This window comes from Aquarana catesbeiana, linkage group LG03 (assembly GCF_042186555.1).
Source record: "Aquarana catesbeiana isolate 2022-GZ linkage group LG03, ASM4218655v1, whole genome shotgun sequence".
Taxonomy (NCBI): Eukaryota; Metazoa; Chordata; class Amphibia; order Anura; family Ranidae; genus Aquarana; species Aquarana catesbeiana.
The window spans coordinates 558,641,800-558,660,624 of record NC_133326.1 but is presented as its reverse complement, the minus strand read 5'-3'; the positions used below and the strand labels follow the sequence as shown (position 1 = coordinate 558,660,624).

The 18,825-nt window shown below is 41.1% G+C and overlaps 1 protein-coding gene across 4 annotated transcripts in view; it reads right to left on the bottom strand.

Moving 5' to 3' along the window:
• The window catches only part of ITPR2 (inositol 1,4,5-trisphosphate receptor type 2), a 518,259-nt gene that overhangs the window by 314,395 nt on the left and 185,039 nt on the right, over positions 1-18,825 (bottom strand). For all 4 annotated transcript variants that reach the window (XM_073621752.1, XM_073621753.1, XM_073621755.1 and 1 more), the window contains one exon: positions 682-723. In XM_073621752.1, coding sequence (XP_073477853.1) covers positions 682-723 — 42 coding nt within the window. The remainder of the gene's footprint in view (positions 1-681; positions 724-18,825) is intronic.

Here is an 18,825-nt window from a genome sequence, read left to right as displayed (position 1 = left end):
AGCAGGTAAGTATAACATGTTTGTTATTTTAAAGCAAAAACATTTTAAGGTTTACAATCACTTTAACTCACTTACCGCCCTACAGTTAAAATGCAACTTCTTCATAGTGTGACAGTGCTAGTCCCTGTCACTGTGTTAGTGGGATTAAAGATCAAACAGGGTTCCCATGAATGCAGGTTGGGGGGCTCCAGAATGTCAGTCTTGAGTGGCTTTTCAGTTTTCTCTGTGATTTGTAACTGCCAGTTTGGGTTCAGAAGCTTTAAAGAGCCTTGGGTGGGAAGAAGCCTCTAACCCTGGGGTCCAGGTTTTACTTGGAAGCAGCAGGCTGTGTGTGCGCAGGCCTGCATAGTCTTTATAAACAAGGGCTAACAGTGATTCCGGGCTCTAGATGGAAGTCAGGAGGTCCCCTGCCCAGAGGTTAGGGCGTGAGCTAGTGCAGCAGCACGCTGAGAGAGAGACCGTGTGTCTTTAGGCAGCAGCCTGTGCAGCCCAGGTGGGCATTTTCGTTAGTCAATGCACTGAGACTGTATGGTACATACTCCGGGACTGCAAAGTCTAAACAGCCAGGGGGCCTGTCATCTAAGGCCTTGTAAACTGCAATGTATGACTTTGTTTGTTCTTGGGTTTAGATACACTTTAATACAATGTTGTACTAGACTGGATATAAAAATGGATACTTACTGTAACTTTGCCATCATTGACATCCCGATAATCTGGGTTGATCTAAAATAGACAAAAGATTTGTATCATATATACACACATATAAAACATTCTTATATGCAAATAAAAAGAAAAAAAATCCTGATTTAAAGTATATTCAGAGCTTATTTATTTAGTTTACAATAGAATGTATGTATATCTAGACATGTGTGTTGTAACTGAATTTCCGACTCACAATAGTAATGTATTTCAATGAATCCGAAATAAAATATAACGAAACAAATTATTCATATTCATTTTCGAATCCCAAAATGAATTCAAATTTGAAATTAAAACACATTGCAATAAATACAGTAATATATAAAAGTGAAAAAAGATGACGATTCCTACTTAAGGTGCTTTACAGGATTGACTAAAATACAATAGAAAAGAATAAAATAGAATAGAAAATAATAGGATACAATAGGATAAAACAGAATAGAATATAAAGGAATAAAATAAAACATAATACAATAGAATAAAACATAATAGAACAGAAAATAAATGGATATAATAGAAAATAAAGGAATATAATATAAAAGAGTAGACTAAAACAGAATAGAATAGAAAATAAAGGAATGGAACACTATATAATAAAACATAATAGAAAATAAAAAATAGAAAATATAGTAGAAAAAATATGAATAGAGAAGAATAGAATAGAATAAAATTAAACGAATATAGCTGTCTCATGAAATTCAAATTTCAAAATATGAATCTCGCAAGACGGCTATATTCATTCAAATGTATTCTATTCTATTTTATTCTATTCTAATCCTTTATTTTCTATTCTATTGTTTTATTCTATTCCTTTATTTTCTATTCTTTTATGTTTTATTCTAGTCTATTACAAAATGAATTCTGAAAACCAATCATTCTAACATAATGAATATGACAAAACGAAACGATTAACTTAACGAACAAATCCAAAATAAAATGAAATAAATTTTTCCGTCATGCACATCTCTTGTATATCCATTCATTCTTACTGGACTCTTGGCAAATCCACATGTCAGCTCTCTGAGCACCATGTCTGATACACTTGAGAGCCTTTTTTCATAGAATTTGGAAAAGGAAAGTGAGGAGAAAATCCCATCTTTTGCTTTGTCTCCATGGGCTGAAAACGAGCATTTTATATTGTTCAGTAGTAAATGCTTTAAAGATGTGATTCATAACCATGGTTCATGAAGTGTTGTCTTTAAAGTAACATTAAAGACTTGCTCTGTACAATGGTTTTGCACAGAGCAGTCCCGATCCTCCTGCTCACAGGTTCCTCGCCATCGCTCCTGGCTCCTCCTCTGCAGCAAGTGCCCCCATAAGAAGCCTATGGGGGCACTCGTGCAGACTCGGTCCTGAGTCGCCTTGCCTGCATACATTGACACAGACAGTACGGCCCAGCCCCCTGCTCCATCGTCACAGAATTTGATTGACAGCAGCAGAAGCCAATGGCTCCAATTGCTCTCAGTCTGCCCTGTGAGGAGGGACAGATCCGGGAGAACTGCTGCTCTTGTGCGCATTGCTGGATCAGGGTCGGGGCTCGGGTAAGTATAAGGCGCGACTGGGGAGGACACAGGCAGCACAGATGGTTTTCTAAAAAAACAAGGCTTTAGAACCAGTTTAAGTGTTATTCTGTGTGGTTTTTTTTTGTTTGTTTTTTTTTTTTTTTTGCGGCATGGCGATTTTTTTAACGTGTATCACTGCTCTTTTCCAAGAAACACACCATGTCAGTTATAAGCGCAACTAAGAAATAAACCTTCATTGTTTGCATCAAAGTGGTTTAGAGGTGCATAAAGCTAACACCATTTTTCGTGTTACTTTAAATACTTGTTTCAAATGAACAAAGAAATGTCAGCCATGAGCACTACAGATATATTCAGTATACAGCACTGTGTTCCGCAGTGGTATGGAGACATCCCGTCGCTCCCGGAACAAGATCAAGTCTGCCCAAGAGCTGCTCAGCCATTCACAGAAAGCCTTGTATTTTTATGCATAAATACAAGTCTTTCTTTAGATTGGCTGAGGTATCATCATGCTGACTGAGCTATAGAAGTAGCAAGGTAGATGACATCACAACCTCCACCTCGTCCATTCAGTGGAAGCCTTGTATTATTGCTTAAATACAAGGCTTCCTGTGAATGGCTAAGCGTTATTAGGCAGACTTGATTTTGTTCTGGGAACATAACAGGAAGTCCTTGTAATTCTGCCAATAACACAGGACATTGGCTACATACAGCTTATACATGGTCAAATCTCTCAACACTTCGTCCTATGAAGAACATTTTAGCTGGAGTTCTACTTTAATTGTACTTTCATCTGTCTATACCTCCTAATCTACTGATCATTTCAACATGATATTTTCCTCTAAAGGTCACATCAGCTAATGTATTTTTTTCATCAAAAAAAGATTTAACCTTTACATATGGAAAGGCTTCTTCACAGTTAAAGCTGTGAAAATGTTGAATAGACTCCCTCAAGATTTAGTTCTGGCCAGCTCTGTAGATTGTTTAAAAAAAGAACTAGTTGCATTCCTAAATGCACAAAATATAACTGGACACTAACATTTATAGATAATAACACAAGGGGTAGCTGATCCAGGGAATATTCAATTGACACCTGGGGGGTCAGGAAGGATTTTTTCCCCCTGTGGGAGCAAAATGGACCATGCACTAATGTTTTTTTCCTTCCTCTGGATCAACTGTTCGTATACAGTATCTGACAAAAGTCAGTACACCCCTCACATTTTTGTCAATATTTTATTATATCTTTTCATGTGACAACACTGAAGAAATGACACTTTGCTACAATGTAAAGTAGTGAGTGTACAGCTTGTATAACAGTGTAAATTTGCTGTTCCCTCAAAATAACTCAACACACAGCCATTAATGTCTAAACTTCTGACAACAAAAGTGAGTACACCCCTAAGTGAAAATGTCCAAATTGGGCCCAAAGTGTCAATATTTTGAGTGGTCACCATTATTTTCCAGCACTGCCTTAACCCTCCAGAGCTTCATGGGTTGCCACTGGAGTCCTCTTCCACTCCTCCATGACGACATCATGGAGCTGGTGGATGTTGGAAACCTTGCTCTCCTCCACCTTCAGTTTGAGGATGCCCCACAGATGTTCAATAGGGTTTAGGTCTGGAGACATGCTTGGCCAGTCCATCACCTTTACTCTCAGCCTCTTTAGCAAGGCAGTGGTCATCTTGGAGGTGTGTTTGGGGTCGTTATCATGTTGGAATACTGCCCTGCAGCCCAGTCTCTGAAGGGAGGGGATCATGCTCTGCTTCAGTATGTCACAGTACATGTTGGCATTCATGGTTCTCTCAATGAACTGTAGCTCCCCAGTGCCGGCAGCACTCATGCAGCTCCAGACCATGACACTCCCACCACCTTGCTTGACTGTAGGCAAGACACACTTGTCTTTGTACTTCTCACCTGGTTGCTGCCACACACGCTTGACACCATCTGAACCAAATAAGTTTATCTTGGTCTCATCAGACCACAGGACATGGTGAACAAGCTTAACTGAATAAAAATGTAGTCTGCAAAAGCACTGTGTATCATAAACAACTGCCTTTTTATTTTGTGTTCCATCACAGTGCTGCTGATCTCCTGCAGCACCTTTGAAGCCATTTCCTGTCTACATGCACTGTCTACATGGCATTTCTCAGGGTGGGTTTCCTGGTGGTGACAACAGCGGACCATCCATGCATAATGTGTGTTGAAATGGCCACTTGTAGTCTCCTTTAGGAGAGGGCTTGTGACAGGGTGACAACGCAGAAGATAAGGACAGAGCGCTGTCACTCTATAACTGGAAGTATCTGGACAAGGACCTTCATGTCACGATCACAAGGCTATCTTTTAATGAAAGCTGCAGATTTACGAAGCTTTGAAAGCTCCTTTTGAAATGACATTCACATGTTAAAGATTATATGAGCTTTTAGTGAATGGGTTTACCTATACTTTAACCTGACAATACCTACTTCACAGCTATATGTATTATGCGTGGACATAAAGCAGTTACATTGTCACTGTCTGGCAATTCACTGGAGGTAAAGAAGTGTCCCCGAAAACTGTTGTACTTGTAGAACACACAGCGGGGCCTCGGTGAGACTTAAGACAAAGAAACATCTAAGTCTGTTACTTAATGAATACACGAAGGTGTGAGTAATCCTTTTATATCATCTGCGATTTCTGTTATTCTGTGTCATCCTTGTCGCACGGAGAGAAGGTCAGCCAGAGGTGAAAGTGTATACAGCGCACAATATTGCCTTCTTTTATAACAATATATCTTATTTTATGGATACAAAAATAGGAAAAGAAATAAAAGTACGAGTTATCTTCTTCACACAATATCATTTTCTTTAGAGGAAACAATTGTTTTCTTCTATGTGATCAGTTTAAAAGAAACCTTTTAGAAGAAACATGCTGAAGTTCTGACTTTTCTCTATCTGATTTTTGCGCACAATTGTTAGCAGCTTCTGTATATCTCACAGGACAGGTTCACTTTAGGGCTAAACTCTTGGCAAACATCAAAATACGCAGATGAAATACATAAGGGAGCTCTTTTACCAATCAAAGGATTTGTATTTCTGTCCATCCAGTCCTGAAAATGAACACAGCTCTGCTACACAGCACAGTCCTGTCTGGCAGGGGAGGAGACTTGATTTTTCTCTGTTTTAGTTTAGTTTAGTTTTTAGGCCTGATTCACACCTATGCATTCCTAGCGCTTTTTGCCTTTTGCAGACTTGCACTACAGAACGTGTTCCATGGGAAAGCATGTTAAATGGACTGTAGTGTAAATCTGCAAAATGCAAACAGCACTAAAAATGCATAGGTGTGAATCAGGCCCTACAGAGCCTTGAAAAAGTATTCATACTCCTTGAAATTTTCCACATTTTGTTATCTTACAACCAAAAAGGTAAATGTATTTTATTGGGATTTTATGTGATAGACCAACACAAAGTGGCACATAATTGTGAAGTGGAAGGAAAATGATAAATGGTTTTCATTTTTTTTTTACAAATAAATATGTGAAAAGTGTGGTGTGCATTTGTATTCAGCCCCCTTCTGATACCCCTAACTAAGATCTAGTGGAACCAATTGCCTTCAGAATTCACCTAATTAGTAAATAGAGTCCACCTTTGTGTAATTTAAAGTGATTGTAAACAATCACCGTGTAAAACAACCCATTCAGTTTAAAATAGAAATGAAATGCAAAACATTTTTGTATAGATGTAAAAAAAATAGCCTTTTTTTCGCTTTTTTTTTTTTTTTTATAAGTGATTGCATTCCCTCTGTTCTCAGCTGCATAAGAGCTGGAGGGAGGAAAAGCAGCAGTACACTGAGCTTCCCAGTGAATGACTGTGCAGCAGGGGCATGTCAGGACAAGTCTGAGCATTGGAGGAGAGCATACTGAGTTCCCAGCACAGCTAGAGAACTGACCATACTGTGCTCTCATTCTTAGTGTGGTTAGCTTTTAATAGGAAAGTAAGGGGTCTGGCAGGAACACCAGGGATTTCACATAAAGGAAGCAATACATAGAGAACAGGATACTTTCTTATACAAGTACATTGTACAGCAGGCACATAGGAATATGAAGTGTTGGGGTAACAAACACTTTAATCTCAGTATAAATGCAGCTGTTTTGTGAAGCCCTCAGAGGTTTGTTAGAAAACCTTAGTGAACAAACGGCATCATGAAGGCCAAGGAACACATCAGACAGGTTATAAATAAAGTTGTGGAGAAGTTTAAAGCAGGGTTAGGTTATAAAAAAAATTTCCAAAGCTTTGAACATCTCACGGAGCACTGTTCAATCCATCATCTGAAAATGGAAAGAGAATGGTACAACTGCAAACCTACCAAGACATGGCCGTCCAAGTAAACTGACAGGCCGGACAAGAAGAGCATTAATCAGAGAATCAGCCAAGAGGCCCATGGTAACTCTGGAGGAGCTGCAGAGATCCACAGCTCAGGTGGGAGGATCTGTCCACAGGACAAGTATAAGGCTGACCGCAGGTCAGCCTGTTTTTGTAGGCGGAGTCAGGCTCCTGGGTATCACGCTTGATATGCAATCCATGCAGGCCAGTCTTCCCACAGACAAGCTCGTGAGAATCAGAGATCGCATTCATGCGTTTACAGTCTCCCGAGTCAGTACCAGGGTTGAATTACAATCACTTCTCGGCATGTTAAATTTTGTTATGAGGATCATTCCCCAGGGGAGAGCTTTCATTTCTAGATTATTATCATTATTGCCTTCGGCCCCCAACTCTGATGCTCAGGTGTTCCTGGATCCTTCCGCGCTCTCTGACCTTCAGGTGTGGGATGAGTTCCTTCAGCATTGGAATGGGGTCATCATGTTTATCCCGGCTGAGTCTAATTCCTAATTGACTCCGAGTACAATTATTAGTCGTGCACTCCAGAAAGCTGGAAGAGTGACAAGAAGAAAGCCACTGTTGAAAGAAAGCCATAAGAAATCCAGTTTGCAGTGTGTGAGTAACCATGTGGGGGACAAAGCAAACATGTGGAAGAAGGTGCTCTGGTCAGATGAGACCAAAATTGAACTTTTTGGCCTAAAAGTAAAACACTCTGTGTGGTGGAAAACTAACACTGCACATCACCTTGAACACACCATCCCCACCGTGAAACATGGTGATGGCAACATCATGTTGTGGGGATGCTTTTCTTCAGCAGGGACAGGGAAGATGGTTTAAGTTGATGGAAAGATGGATGAAGCAAAATGCAGGTCAATCTTAAGCCACGTACACACGAGAAGAATGTCCGACAGAAAAAGTCAGACGGAAGCTTTTCATCGTCTATTCCGATCATGTGTATGCCCCATCGGACTTATTTTTTCGAAAATTCTGACAGACCTAGAAATAGAACATGTTCTAAATATTTCTGACGGAACCAATTCCTATTGGGAAAACCGATTCTCTGTATGCTGTTTCGACGGACCAAAAACGATAAATGCTCTGAAGCAAGTACGAGACAGAAGCTATTGGCTATCGAACTTCCTTTTTCTAGTCCCGTCGTAAGTGTTGTACGTCAACGCGTTCTGGACGGTTGGACTTTGGTCGGACTTTGGGTTGATCATGTGTAGGCAAGACCGCTTGAATGGAATTCCGTCGGAGTTCCGTTGGAGAAACCTTCGGAGTTTATCCGACGGCAAAACCGGTCGCGTGTGTGCGGCATTAGCAGAAAACCTGTTAGAGTCTGCAAAACCCTTGAGAATGGGGTGGAGGTTCACCTTCCAGCAGGACAACGACCCTAAACATACAGCCAGAGCTATAATGGAATGGTTTAGATCAGCATATTCATGTGTTAGAATGGCCCAGTCAAAGTCCAGACCTAAATCCAATTGAGAATCTGTGACAAAACTTGAAAATTGCTGTTCACAGACGCTCTCCATCCAATCTGACAGAGATTGAGCTATTTTGCAAAGAATTGGCAATAATTTTACTCTCTAGATGTGCAAAGCTGGTAGAGACATCCCCAAAAAGACTTGCAGCTGTAATTGCAGTGAAAGGTTATTCTACAAAGTATTGACTCAGGGGGGCTGAATACAAATGCACACCACACTTTTCACATATTTATTTGTAAAAAATTTTGGAAACCATTTATCATTTTCCTTCCACTTCACAATTATGTGCTGCTTTGTGTTGGTCTATCACATAAAATCCCAATAAAACACATTTACGTTTTTGGTTGTAACATGACAAAATGTGGAAAATTTCAAGGAGTTTCATTGGTGCAGTGATAGTACGGTAAATATTCCTGTGCTACTATAGAGTCTAGTGTAACAGTAGGTATGGTGCAGCAGCCACCGTGTGGGTCAAACACTACCATCGATAAAATATGTGGAAAAAAATCAAAGGATGACGTTGCGCTCCAAACTGAATAAATATAAAGTGCTGAGATAAATGACAGTATGTGTTATGTCCAATATAAAAGTGACATATATCCAATATAAAACTGACATAAACCGATAAAAATCCGAGAAATAATACAAGAAATAATATAATGGTGGTTGTGCAAGGATAGCAAAAAATATTAAAGTGACTGTAGTGTATAAATAATCCAAAAAGCACAATTCATCAAAGATATTATAATGATTCAACAACAGTCCATAAATATAAAAGTGCAGATAGTACAAATGATCGCAATCCAGAAGTAATGAAATCTTCCAACCATTAGAAGGCACAATGTGCAAATCATAAGGTGCTAACTGGCATCAAAAAGTGGCGTTGTGACTTTTAGTGTTGTGGATCTTCGGTGCAAAATGACACCCGCAGGTGTACTAACTTCTTACCTTACTGCTGTAAGGTAAGCAGCATTCAAAGAAACACAAGGGGATGGATGATCACTCTGGGGAGAGATGGGAATCTCTCATCGGTTCCTCCAGGGGGGTTCCAATAGGTGAAGAGCCTAGGGGGTGATGCCTTACTCCAGGACCAACTGAATTACCAGGCAATGCTCAGGATATGCCAAACCAGGTATGGTGGGGAAATATAAAAGAAGCTGATTTGCACATTGTGCCTTCTAATGGGTGGAAGATTTCATTACTTCCGGATTGTGATCATTTGCACTATCTGCACTTTTATATACAGGCGATACTCGAAGAATTAGAATATTGTGCAAAAGATCATTTATTTCACTAATGCAACTTAAAAGGTGAAACTAATATATGAGATAGACTCATTTAATGCAAAGCAAGATAGTTCAAGCCGTGATTTTGCATAATTGTGATGATTATGGCTTACAGCTCATGAAAACCCCAAATCCACATTTACTCTCTAGGGTGTTAGAAAAAAATGTACAATGTTTGGGGGTTCTAAGTAATTTTCTAGCAAAAAAAACTGTTTTTAACTTGTAAACAACACATCTCAAAAAGTGGCTTGGTCCTTAAGTAGTTAAAATTAAATATATGTAAAAATAAATAGGTTCTTTACCACAAAAATTGTTAAATCTTTCCAGGTGTGCTGTGAAAATTTTTAGATCTTTTTGGTGCGCGGCAAGACAAAAAAGATTCGAGAAACACTGGTTTAAGTGCTGATCTTCATGTTGAGTAAGTTGTGGATATAATTGTAAATATCTTAGTGCTGCTGGTCTTCTGCAGCTTCTTTGCTGCCATTTCATGCCTACATGCACATAAGCAATGTCTGCACGGTAATGGCATAGTGAAGGGCAGGTTTCCTGATGGTGACAACAGTGGATCATGCCTGTGTAATGTGCATCAGCACAATCGCTTGACAGGGTGCCAATGCAGAAAAACAGTTGGAGTCAGGGACCAAGTGATTGGGTTTTATATCCACTTTAAGCCAATGAGGGTACAGCTGCAGTGAATCCAAAGACGTGGCAGGGCACAGAGGTAAAGTTGGCAGCTGTTTGTAACACAAGTCCTGGTAGGTGCCCAGTTTCCTCCTGATGGTGAGGGACTCTGGCCAGGGGGCACTAGGATGGAACATACATGTGTAAATCAACATGAATCAAAGAGAGAAGGAAATGTTCTTTTCACTGCAGCTGGCATGTGGTGTAGCCACTTATCTAGATCCTGATCCGTAGTGTAGTACAACCTAGGAAAGTAACATTTTCCTAAAGCAAATAAAAAGAGAAAAAAGCCTGTCCTGGGAAAACTGGGTCCAGGCCACCAGCTGTATTATATTTAACACAGTGTTATAAGAAGCCTGCTGGGAACTGTCAACTGGACACTTCTTATTTAGGAGCGGAGGACTCTATAAATAATAGTGCGGGATTCAGCCTTCACTGCTTCTTCCATGTAGGTCGGGGCAAACCACAGGCTAGTCAATGCTGCCATCTAGTGGAGACTCTGCTTATTTGTCTGATGCATTAACTTCAGGTTCTAGATCAGTGTTTCTCAACTCCAGCCCCAACAGGTCATGTTTTCAGGCTTTTCATTATTTTGCACAGGTGATTTGATCAGTTTCACCGCAGCCATTTCATCTAAGGGAAATCCTGAAACATGACCTGTTGGGGCGCCTTGAGGACTGGAGTTGAGCAACACTGTTCTAGATAACCAATGGGTTTAGTTAAATAATTGCAGAAAAATTAGAGGAATGACATGTCTTTCTAAATCATAGGAAATTCAGATAGTGGCTAGTTTATCCAAATGTCAGTTAGGGTTAGTTCACATGGCCAAACGAGAGGGGGGAATAAAAGAGCAGGCAGTTGAGCTGCACTTTTACTGCTCCCCAAACACCCACCTAAATGAAATACAGCCACTCAGGGTTGTACCCATTAAATGGCAAAAGTTAAACAGCCTGTCCCATTTAGCAGGCAATACAGCTGCTGAACACAAGCTATTGCAGTGAACAGGGCTGCACCGCAACCGCCCTGCAATCACATGTAATGCACATGGTTACAACAAGGTGGTGCAGCATTTTGGGGTTAAAGCAGGCAGCAAGGAGGAACATATCACCTCCTCGACCTTTGTCAAACACATTCTGAAAAATGATTTACTGCAGATTGCCTTTCAATAGGGTGGCAGTATAGCCACACATGTTAACGAGCCCTAAATGTACAAGTATATTTCTTGTACATTATTTCGGGTTGTGGGACAAAACAGAGTTATTGAAGAAAATCCATATAAACACAGAAAAAGCTTACAAACTCCAAGCAGATGGGATCTCTGATGGGAATAAAACCAAAAACCCCAGAACTGCCGAGCCGACATGCTAACCCTTTAACTGCTGCACCGCCCAAACAAGTACAAGGCCAGAAAACCTATGAAAATATGGTTTATATAAACATGCTTAATCATTTCATTGTACCTATGGGGAACATTTTAAATTACATACATGATGCAGGCTGTCAACAGCCATAACACAGCAGTCTTTGTTTTTCCGAGTCCTCCCTGTAATTTTGTTTTATTACATGTGATCATGTCAATAAATTTGTTATTTTTCTATTTCCTTAAAGTGTTACCCAGGACCCTGCATTCACTATATCTGCCCCCCCAAAAAAATTTTTTAATAAATATAAACTGCTAAATACCTTTTCTCATCAGCAGTATATAGCAGCCTTGTGACTTCTATCAGTGTTTGGACGAGCACTGGTTAAAGCTTGTAGGAAGTGTTTTCAATCTCCTCTGACTGTCCCATGAGGCTGCATGACCCCTGACCATCTGTCTGGACAGTGCTGATTGGCCCTGTGCTGATCAAATACACCCTCCCAAAAAAAAAAAAAGAACTCTCTAGCAATACACACCAAACTGAGCATGTGCAGAGTGCTCCCTAGTCTCTGGTCTATCAGCAGATGGATTAGGGACAGTAAACAAAGAGAAGGATCAGAAAAGACAGGTTCAAACAGCCTTTTTTACACAATGCTGAGGATTAACCCCTTAGGTCTCACAGTGAGAATAACAAGCATGCTTTACTGCATATACAGATTTTACAGTTGTGAGTTTAGTAACACTATAAATAGGGTGACAATGCTAATTGTTCTGTTCAGCAGTGTTGTCACCCTGTGAACAAGGAAGTGTTAGAGGAACAGGTAGTTTAAAATGGATTTTAAGGCATACTTAGACAGTAAAATATGCAAAGTCTCTCATGCCAAAAACAACGTCCTCTTTTCCCCAAACACTTTTTATTTTCCGTGTTCACTGTATGTGTCACACACCCAAGCACTGTACACTCTCAATTTATTCTTGGCATCTGTAAGATGACAGGTGCCAGGGACAATGTAACTCCTGTGTGCATGTGCAGAAATGACATCATCAGTACCTACCTAATGGCCAAAAAGTATGGGAACTGGGAAGCAGCGGCGTCAGAGATGGTGGCGGTGGGGGACAGAGCCTGCATTATTCAGAGCTGGAGAAGAGCACACTGCAAACTTATAAGGGAATTGTGCCATAATGTGCAAGTATACCATGCCAAAAGCTCACTCAGCACATAGTGGGTTAATACCGCTTTAATTAATGGACAAACTAAAGCCCAACTCCAGCTAAAACTTTTTAAGCAGTTACATCAACATACAAAGGAAGTTCTGGTTGGCTGCATGTCTGCTTAAAATTACTTAAAATTGGAGTATATATATATATATATATAAACACAAGAATGGGGGCAGAGCATCACCAGCTAACGTGTTTCATGCTAACTTAGCACTTAGTCATAGCTATAGGTGAGTTATGACAAAGCACTAAGTTAGCATGCAACACGTTAGCTGGTGATGCTGTTCCCCATTCTTGTGTTTTTGAGTCACTTTTAAATATATGCTACAATAAGGGTGATTCTAACCAGACGTGTGGCCAACCAAACGTTCTTTTCATCCTGGAACCTGTGACGGACAGGGCCTGCCCCTGGTATGGTGTCAGTGGAATCGACCTCAGGGGGTGTTTGCTTCTATTCAGTTACATCAATAGTTTTTATTTTGGGAAATAAATGTTTAAAAAGTGCCGGTAAACTGTCTTTAAAAATAAATGATATTCAAATACGTATTTTTAAAGGGGAACTAAGCCCTCCTATCCTTTTGAGCCAAGGAAGCTGCTATCTTAGCCTGTTTGATCTGTAAGGCCCCTTTCACACCAGGGGGCCCCATTGGGTCCACCTGTCTGTTTTTCAGGACAGACTCGATCGGACCACCCATTGTTCACGATGGAGTTGCCAATGTCAGTGAACCATGACCCCTGACACCCACCCACATCCAATCTGCTAAAACCAGACGGATGTGGATCCATTCTCATCCGTCCGGTGGATCAGATGAAAGTCGGATGGAAATGGATAGGCAGGTGCAGTGTTGCATGACATAGCAATTGTCAGTACTATTACAGCACTGGTAACAAAGGGGTATTACAGGCTGGTACTCAAGTGGTTAAAGATGGACTGGGCAAACAGCTCTATACCCAAATGTGAGCTGTTATAATTAGCAAAGGATTTGTGATTCTTTTCAACCTTTCAATCCATACACTCCTGCCACACAACACAGCCAAATCCTCAACTTACACTGCAGTGGCAGCACATCATGATCAAGAATACACTCCCAGCTGCTGATTGGACAATGAAGAAAAAGCAGCACACTATTAAAGTGATACTAAACACACACTGTTTAATTTACATTGTCCCTTCTATTTCTGTATTTCGATATACAGCTGTCACATGACTGCTGACACCCACCGGCATCCAATCCACTAAAAACAGACGGATGGGGATCCGTTCCCATCCTTTCGGTGGCTCGGATGCCAATCAGATGGAAACAGACAGGCAGTCCGTTTCCATCCGACTGCCCTATAGAGACCAGCGGGCTATGCAGAGAGGACTCGGACCTGTCATCCACCTACTCAGCAGGGATCAGCGGGGAGATCCCCTACTGAGAAGGCGGATCCGCTTGATGGATTCCTCTCAGTCTGAAAGGGGCCTAAATGCCATGGTGCTGCACATGTGATCAGTTAAAACACCAGACATTTGATAGTTTGACAGTTTGGTTGAGAAAACAATCAAATGTGACAGTTAACAATCCCGGCATTCCAGGAATGTTTTTTAAAACCGTTAAATTGATGAGTTTAGTTCCACTTTAACTGAAGAAAAATCTCTCCTGCAATTTCAGTTCAGGAGAGGAGCCTCTACAACTGTGCAAAACTGAAGGGAAGTCTGGAGGTCAGCTTTATGTTATACATTTTTGAAATATGAAATACTGCATCATATATATTTAAAGCGGAGTTCCAGCTTGTAAACAAAAAATTAAAAGTCAGCAGCTACAAAAACTGTAGGACACTTACCTGTCCTGGGAGCCCGCAATGTCAGAACCCCTAGCCGATTCATCCATCGGCTGTGGGTGCCGGCATCTTCACTAAAGAAAACAAAGTGAAGTCTTCCAGCTTCACTGCCTGTTTCCTGCTGCGCAAGTGTGAGTCGCGCTGCGCTTTCTGAATGGTCCTGCTGTCTTCTGGGACCTCCGTGTCTCCCAGAAGGCTGAGGGGGAGGAGAGGCGGGAAATTTTGTAGATCGTCGCAATCATTGTGCTGCGATCTTACCGGAAGTGGGAGGGGGTACCTGGTTTTGACAGGTATCCGCTCCCCCCCAAAAAGTGCCAAATGTGGAAGTGGAAGGGGGAGGTGCAAACAAGTGGAGCTTGCCATTTTGGGTCTTTCTTACAGCTGTGCTTAAAATAGAGCCGAATGAATCAGAGGAGTGATGGACCATTTTTATAGCGGAGACAGCGGTGCCTTGTCTTTTTAACAAAACCAGAGACCATCTATATGTAGAAGTGTCACAGCAGGGAGCTGAAAAGAACCCCAAAGGAGATCACTGATAAAAAGTTTTGAATCTGATGAGCAACTTTTTCCTCCACACATTTTACTACCTGTCAGCTAATCCTTCTAAAAGACACTGCTGATAGCCTCTGCACCTCCTGAACCCACCATATACTATCACCTGGTGTTCATAGGAAATCAACTCATTTCATTTAGATCAAATACTTGACCTAAGCTTTATACAGTAAAAGCTTTCTATATTGGAAGACATTTTTTATAACTTTCCAAATAAGCTAATATTTATCAGTGGGTAAAATTTAAAGTAGGGTTGCCACCTTATCCCTTAAAAACAGAACACATGACGCCCGGCATGCACTACTCCACTGCCACCTTCCAGGCCTCTTCTCATAGCAACAAAAGCTGGCCACCTACCTCTTCATTGCCGCAAAATGTGCTATTGCTAGAGAAGCCCTGGGTTGGTTTTGCAGAGGTGAAAAGCATTTTGACCACCCTCATGCTGCATGAGAAGATGACCAGTTGACCAGTGTACTTCATGAATTCCATGCTAAGTTCCTCAAAGTGTGGAACCCATGGTGGTCTTATGCTCCCCCACCCTGCCTCCAACCAGGCTGGGTATTCCGGACCATTCTAATATACCACCCAACCCGTAGGCCCTGCGCTCTTCTCTTGTCTAAGTCTACACCCACTCCTTTTCCATTGTTGTCTTGACTATTTCTCTTTCTCCTTTCTGGCCTAATTCTACATCTCCTTTCTCGCTTTCCTTTCTCTCACTTTTTCTCTTCCCACTCCACCCTCCCCCACTCTGTCGTCCCTCCCTATTCCACCCCCCCCCCCCCCCCCGTTTTTTTGTTTGTTTGTTAGTCTTACCATGTCTTGGACCTCCAAGTCCAGTTATGCATTCCCACTTCCGGCACTTACACCGGATGCTTCAACTATTCACTTTTACTTTTAAAAAGTGTTTTGCCTTTTTTTTCTTCAGGCCTGTATTTTGGCATTGTCTTACTTAATAAAAAACGATTGTACCAAAAAGCCAAACACATATTAATTACACAAGTTAGGGGGCAAATTTTATGCAGGTAAGGCACTAAGTCAATTTAATTACCACCTTAATCAGCCTGTGTAATTAATATGTGTTCGGTTTTAAAGGGATAAGGTGGCAAAGGGCTCATTCAGACTGCAGATTAGTGCCATTCTCAGTGCAGAGCTGCTGGCAAATGCCTGTGCATCCACCCCGGAGCTGCGTGTAGGCAGCCCATAGAAATGGAGGCACACACAGCACCAGCATGGACGCAGAGGCTCTGCATTTGGCCAACTTCGGCCTGCATGTCAAACTTTCACATGTACTTGTGTCAGCGCCAGCACTTCTATAGGCCGCCTGCACGCAGCTCCGAGGTGGATGTACAAGCATCTGCTAATGGCTCTTCACAGCGGATGGCATGATTCTGCCACCTGAATGAAGAACCCTAAACTTTAACACAAGCAAATACTTTTTCTCTCTTTGCATTCTGGTCTATGGCCACTAGAGGGAGCAACATTACTAAAGAAACCACGCAGCAGCCACTTTGTACGTATGAAAACGACCTTGCCGCTAGAATTTAAAAATTGAAATAGAAATATTCTGTAAAGGCCCATTCACATCTACGCTTTTTTTAAACACACACTGATATTTTCCAAGTACACCCAACCAGTTTGTCAGCCTCTCCTATCTTTGCCATTTTGCACAGCTACGGCCACCGATGTAATCTAACACTTCTGGGTGTATTGGAAGCCGGGCCCCCCATTATGTTTTGGGGTTCAACATAGAAGTCACTATGTCCTGTAGATACATAACAGCCAGCAGGTGGAACCACAGTGTTCAGCAAGGGGGAGAAAACATTTGACACCCAGAAGAGTCAGATAATAGCAAGCACAGCTGTGCAAAAGAGCGAAGAATGGAATCGCCATCTGCTGGACAGGTACTGAGAGCATTAGTTATCTTCTTTTAAAGATTACTTCAATTAAAGCCCATTAATTATTTTAGCTAAAAACAATACACGTGCATCAAAACAAAAACTGTTCAAGGTCTTACAGCTTGCTTTTTTTTCTACAGGAGCTAGAAATGAGTCTGCTCTAGAGAGTCTGTCTCTGCTGCAGAGACAGACCCTTGATCTTTGTGTGAAAGCAGTGGTCTCTCTGCAGAGGTCTCATACACCCCCTGCTAATTCAGCACTACAGCTCTCCAATCGCTAAAGCTTGTCATATTTCCTGCTGATGTTTGCAGGAGGTTAGATACAGCATTCTGCTGTCCATTTCCACCAGCCATGATCCACCTGAACTGCAAAGAGGACCACAGTGACCCGGTGATGATATAACTGAGTCTAAAATGAAGTATGCAAGAAAACAGAAAGTTTGCTGCTCATAAGGGGGAAAGAGGAGGAACCGGGGAGGGCAAAATAATAAGCAGATTACCTACCTGCCGATCGCTTACAGTAAATATACTGCGAGTGGGCAGCAGGTACAGGCACAATCACGTAAGTGACGCCCTTCCTTCCGAGTTCAGGGCAGCACATGCATGTGCGACAGCAGAATTCAGCCAATGATTTCAGTTGAAATTAGCTGATTGGCTGTGTTCAATCATACACGGAGCTCTGTGTGCATAGGAACTGCGATCGGGCTGTTTCTTCTCCCTGCAAAGCAGGGAGAAGAAACAGCCAGATCAAAAAGTAAAAGCAGCACACATTAGACTTGTTAAGCACTCAGTTAACCACTTAAATACCTCTAGATGTTAACCCCTTCCCAGCCAGTGTCATTAGTACAGTGTCAGTCTACAGTATTATCACTGATCACTGTATTAGTGTCACTAGCGTCGTCAGTGTCAGTTAGTGACCCTCCCATATAGTGTCTGTTAACACCAGATTACTCACCACCCTATCACAATCCCACTATAAGTCACTGATTTCCGCCATTACAGTATAGCGTATATAGCTGCGTAAATACAGTATATATAACATAATTTGTGGACGCTATAACTTTTATACAAACCAATTAATATACACTTATTGGGATTTTTTTTACCAAAGATATAGCAGAATACATTTTGGCCTATGTTTTATAATGGAAAGTAGAAAATATTTTTTTTTTTGTTTATATATCAAAAAATAAAAAACCCAGTGGTGATCAAATACCACCAAAAGAAAGCTCAATAACTACTTAAAATGGGGGAACTGGATGGTACTTTAGCGGTACCAAATGAAAGCTCTATTTGTGTGAAAAGAATAAATAAAATACTTTTCATTTTTGTACAGTGTTGCATGACCGTGCAATTGCCAGTTAAAGTAGCACAGTGCTGAATAGCAAAAAAAATCTTCCAGAGGCCAAGTGGTTAAACTTCAATTTTAAGTCTTCATGTACACTGCTGCTGGTAAACAGACGTTTAGGAGCAGTTGGGCGTTTTTTTTCAGCTGCTCCATATTATCAGTACATGTACACAGGGTCGTTTATAGGAGTTTCTAGGCAGCTGTGTTTAGAAGCATTTTTTGGAAAGCAAAAAAATGCGTTCAGGACGGATGTTCAGAGGCATTTAAAATGCCAAACGCCTGTAACAACTTGTAAATGCGTGTAAACGCGGTAACTCGCGTTTAGCTACGTTTCGTTTACAGGCGTTTTTAATTTTTGACTATTTGGAGAGAAAAAAACGCTTGTAAATGCAAACGTGGCTAAACGCGGCATGTAAATGCAGCAGAACTGATGTTTTTAAACGTCGGTTACTATCTGTCAAGTTCGATCCTTCAGGAGAGGTTGTAAAACATCCCGTGTATATTAGCCTTACATGGTCTGTTGAGTCAGAATGTTTCCTGTTGTTTTCTCATAGCTCTAGAAAAAATATTTTCAAAATGATCTCCAAATTCTCCTGAATTTTCT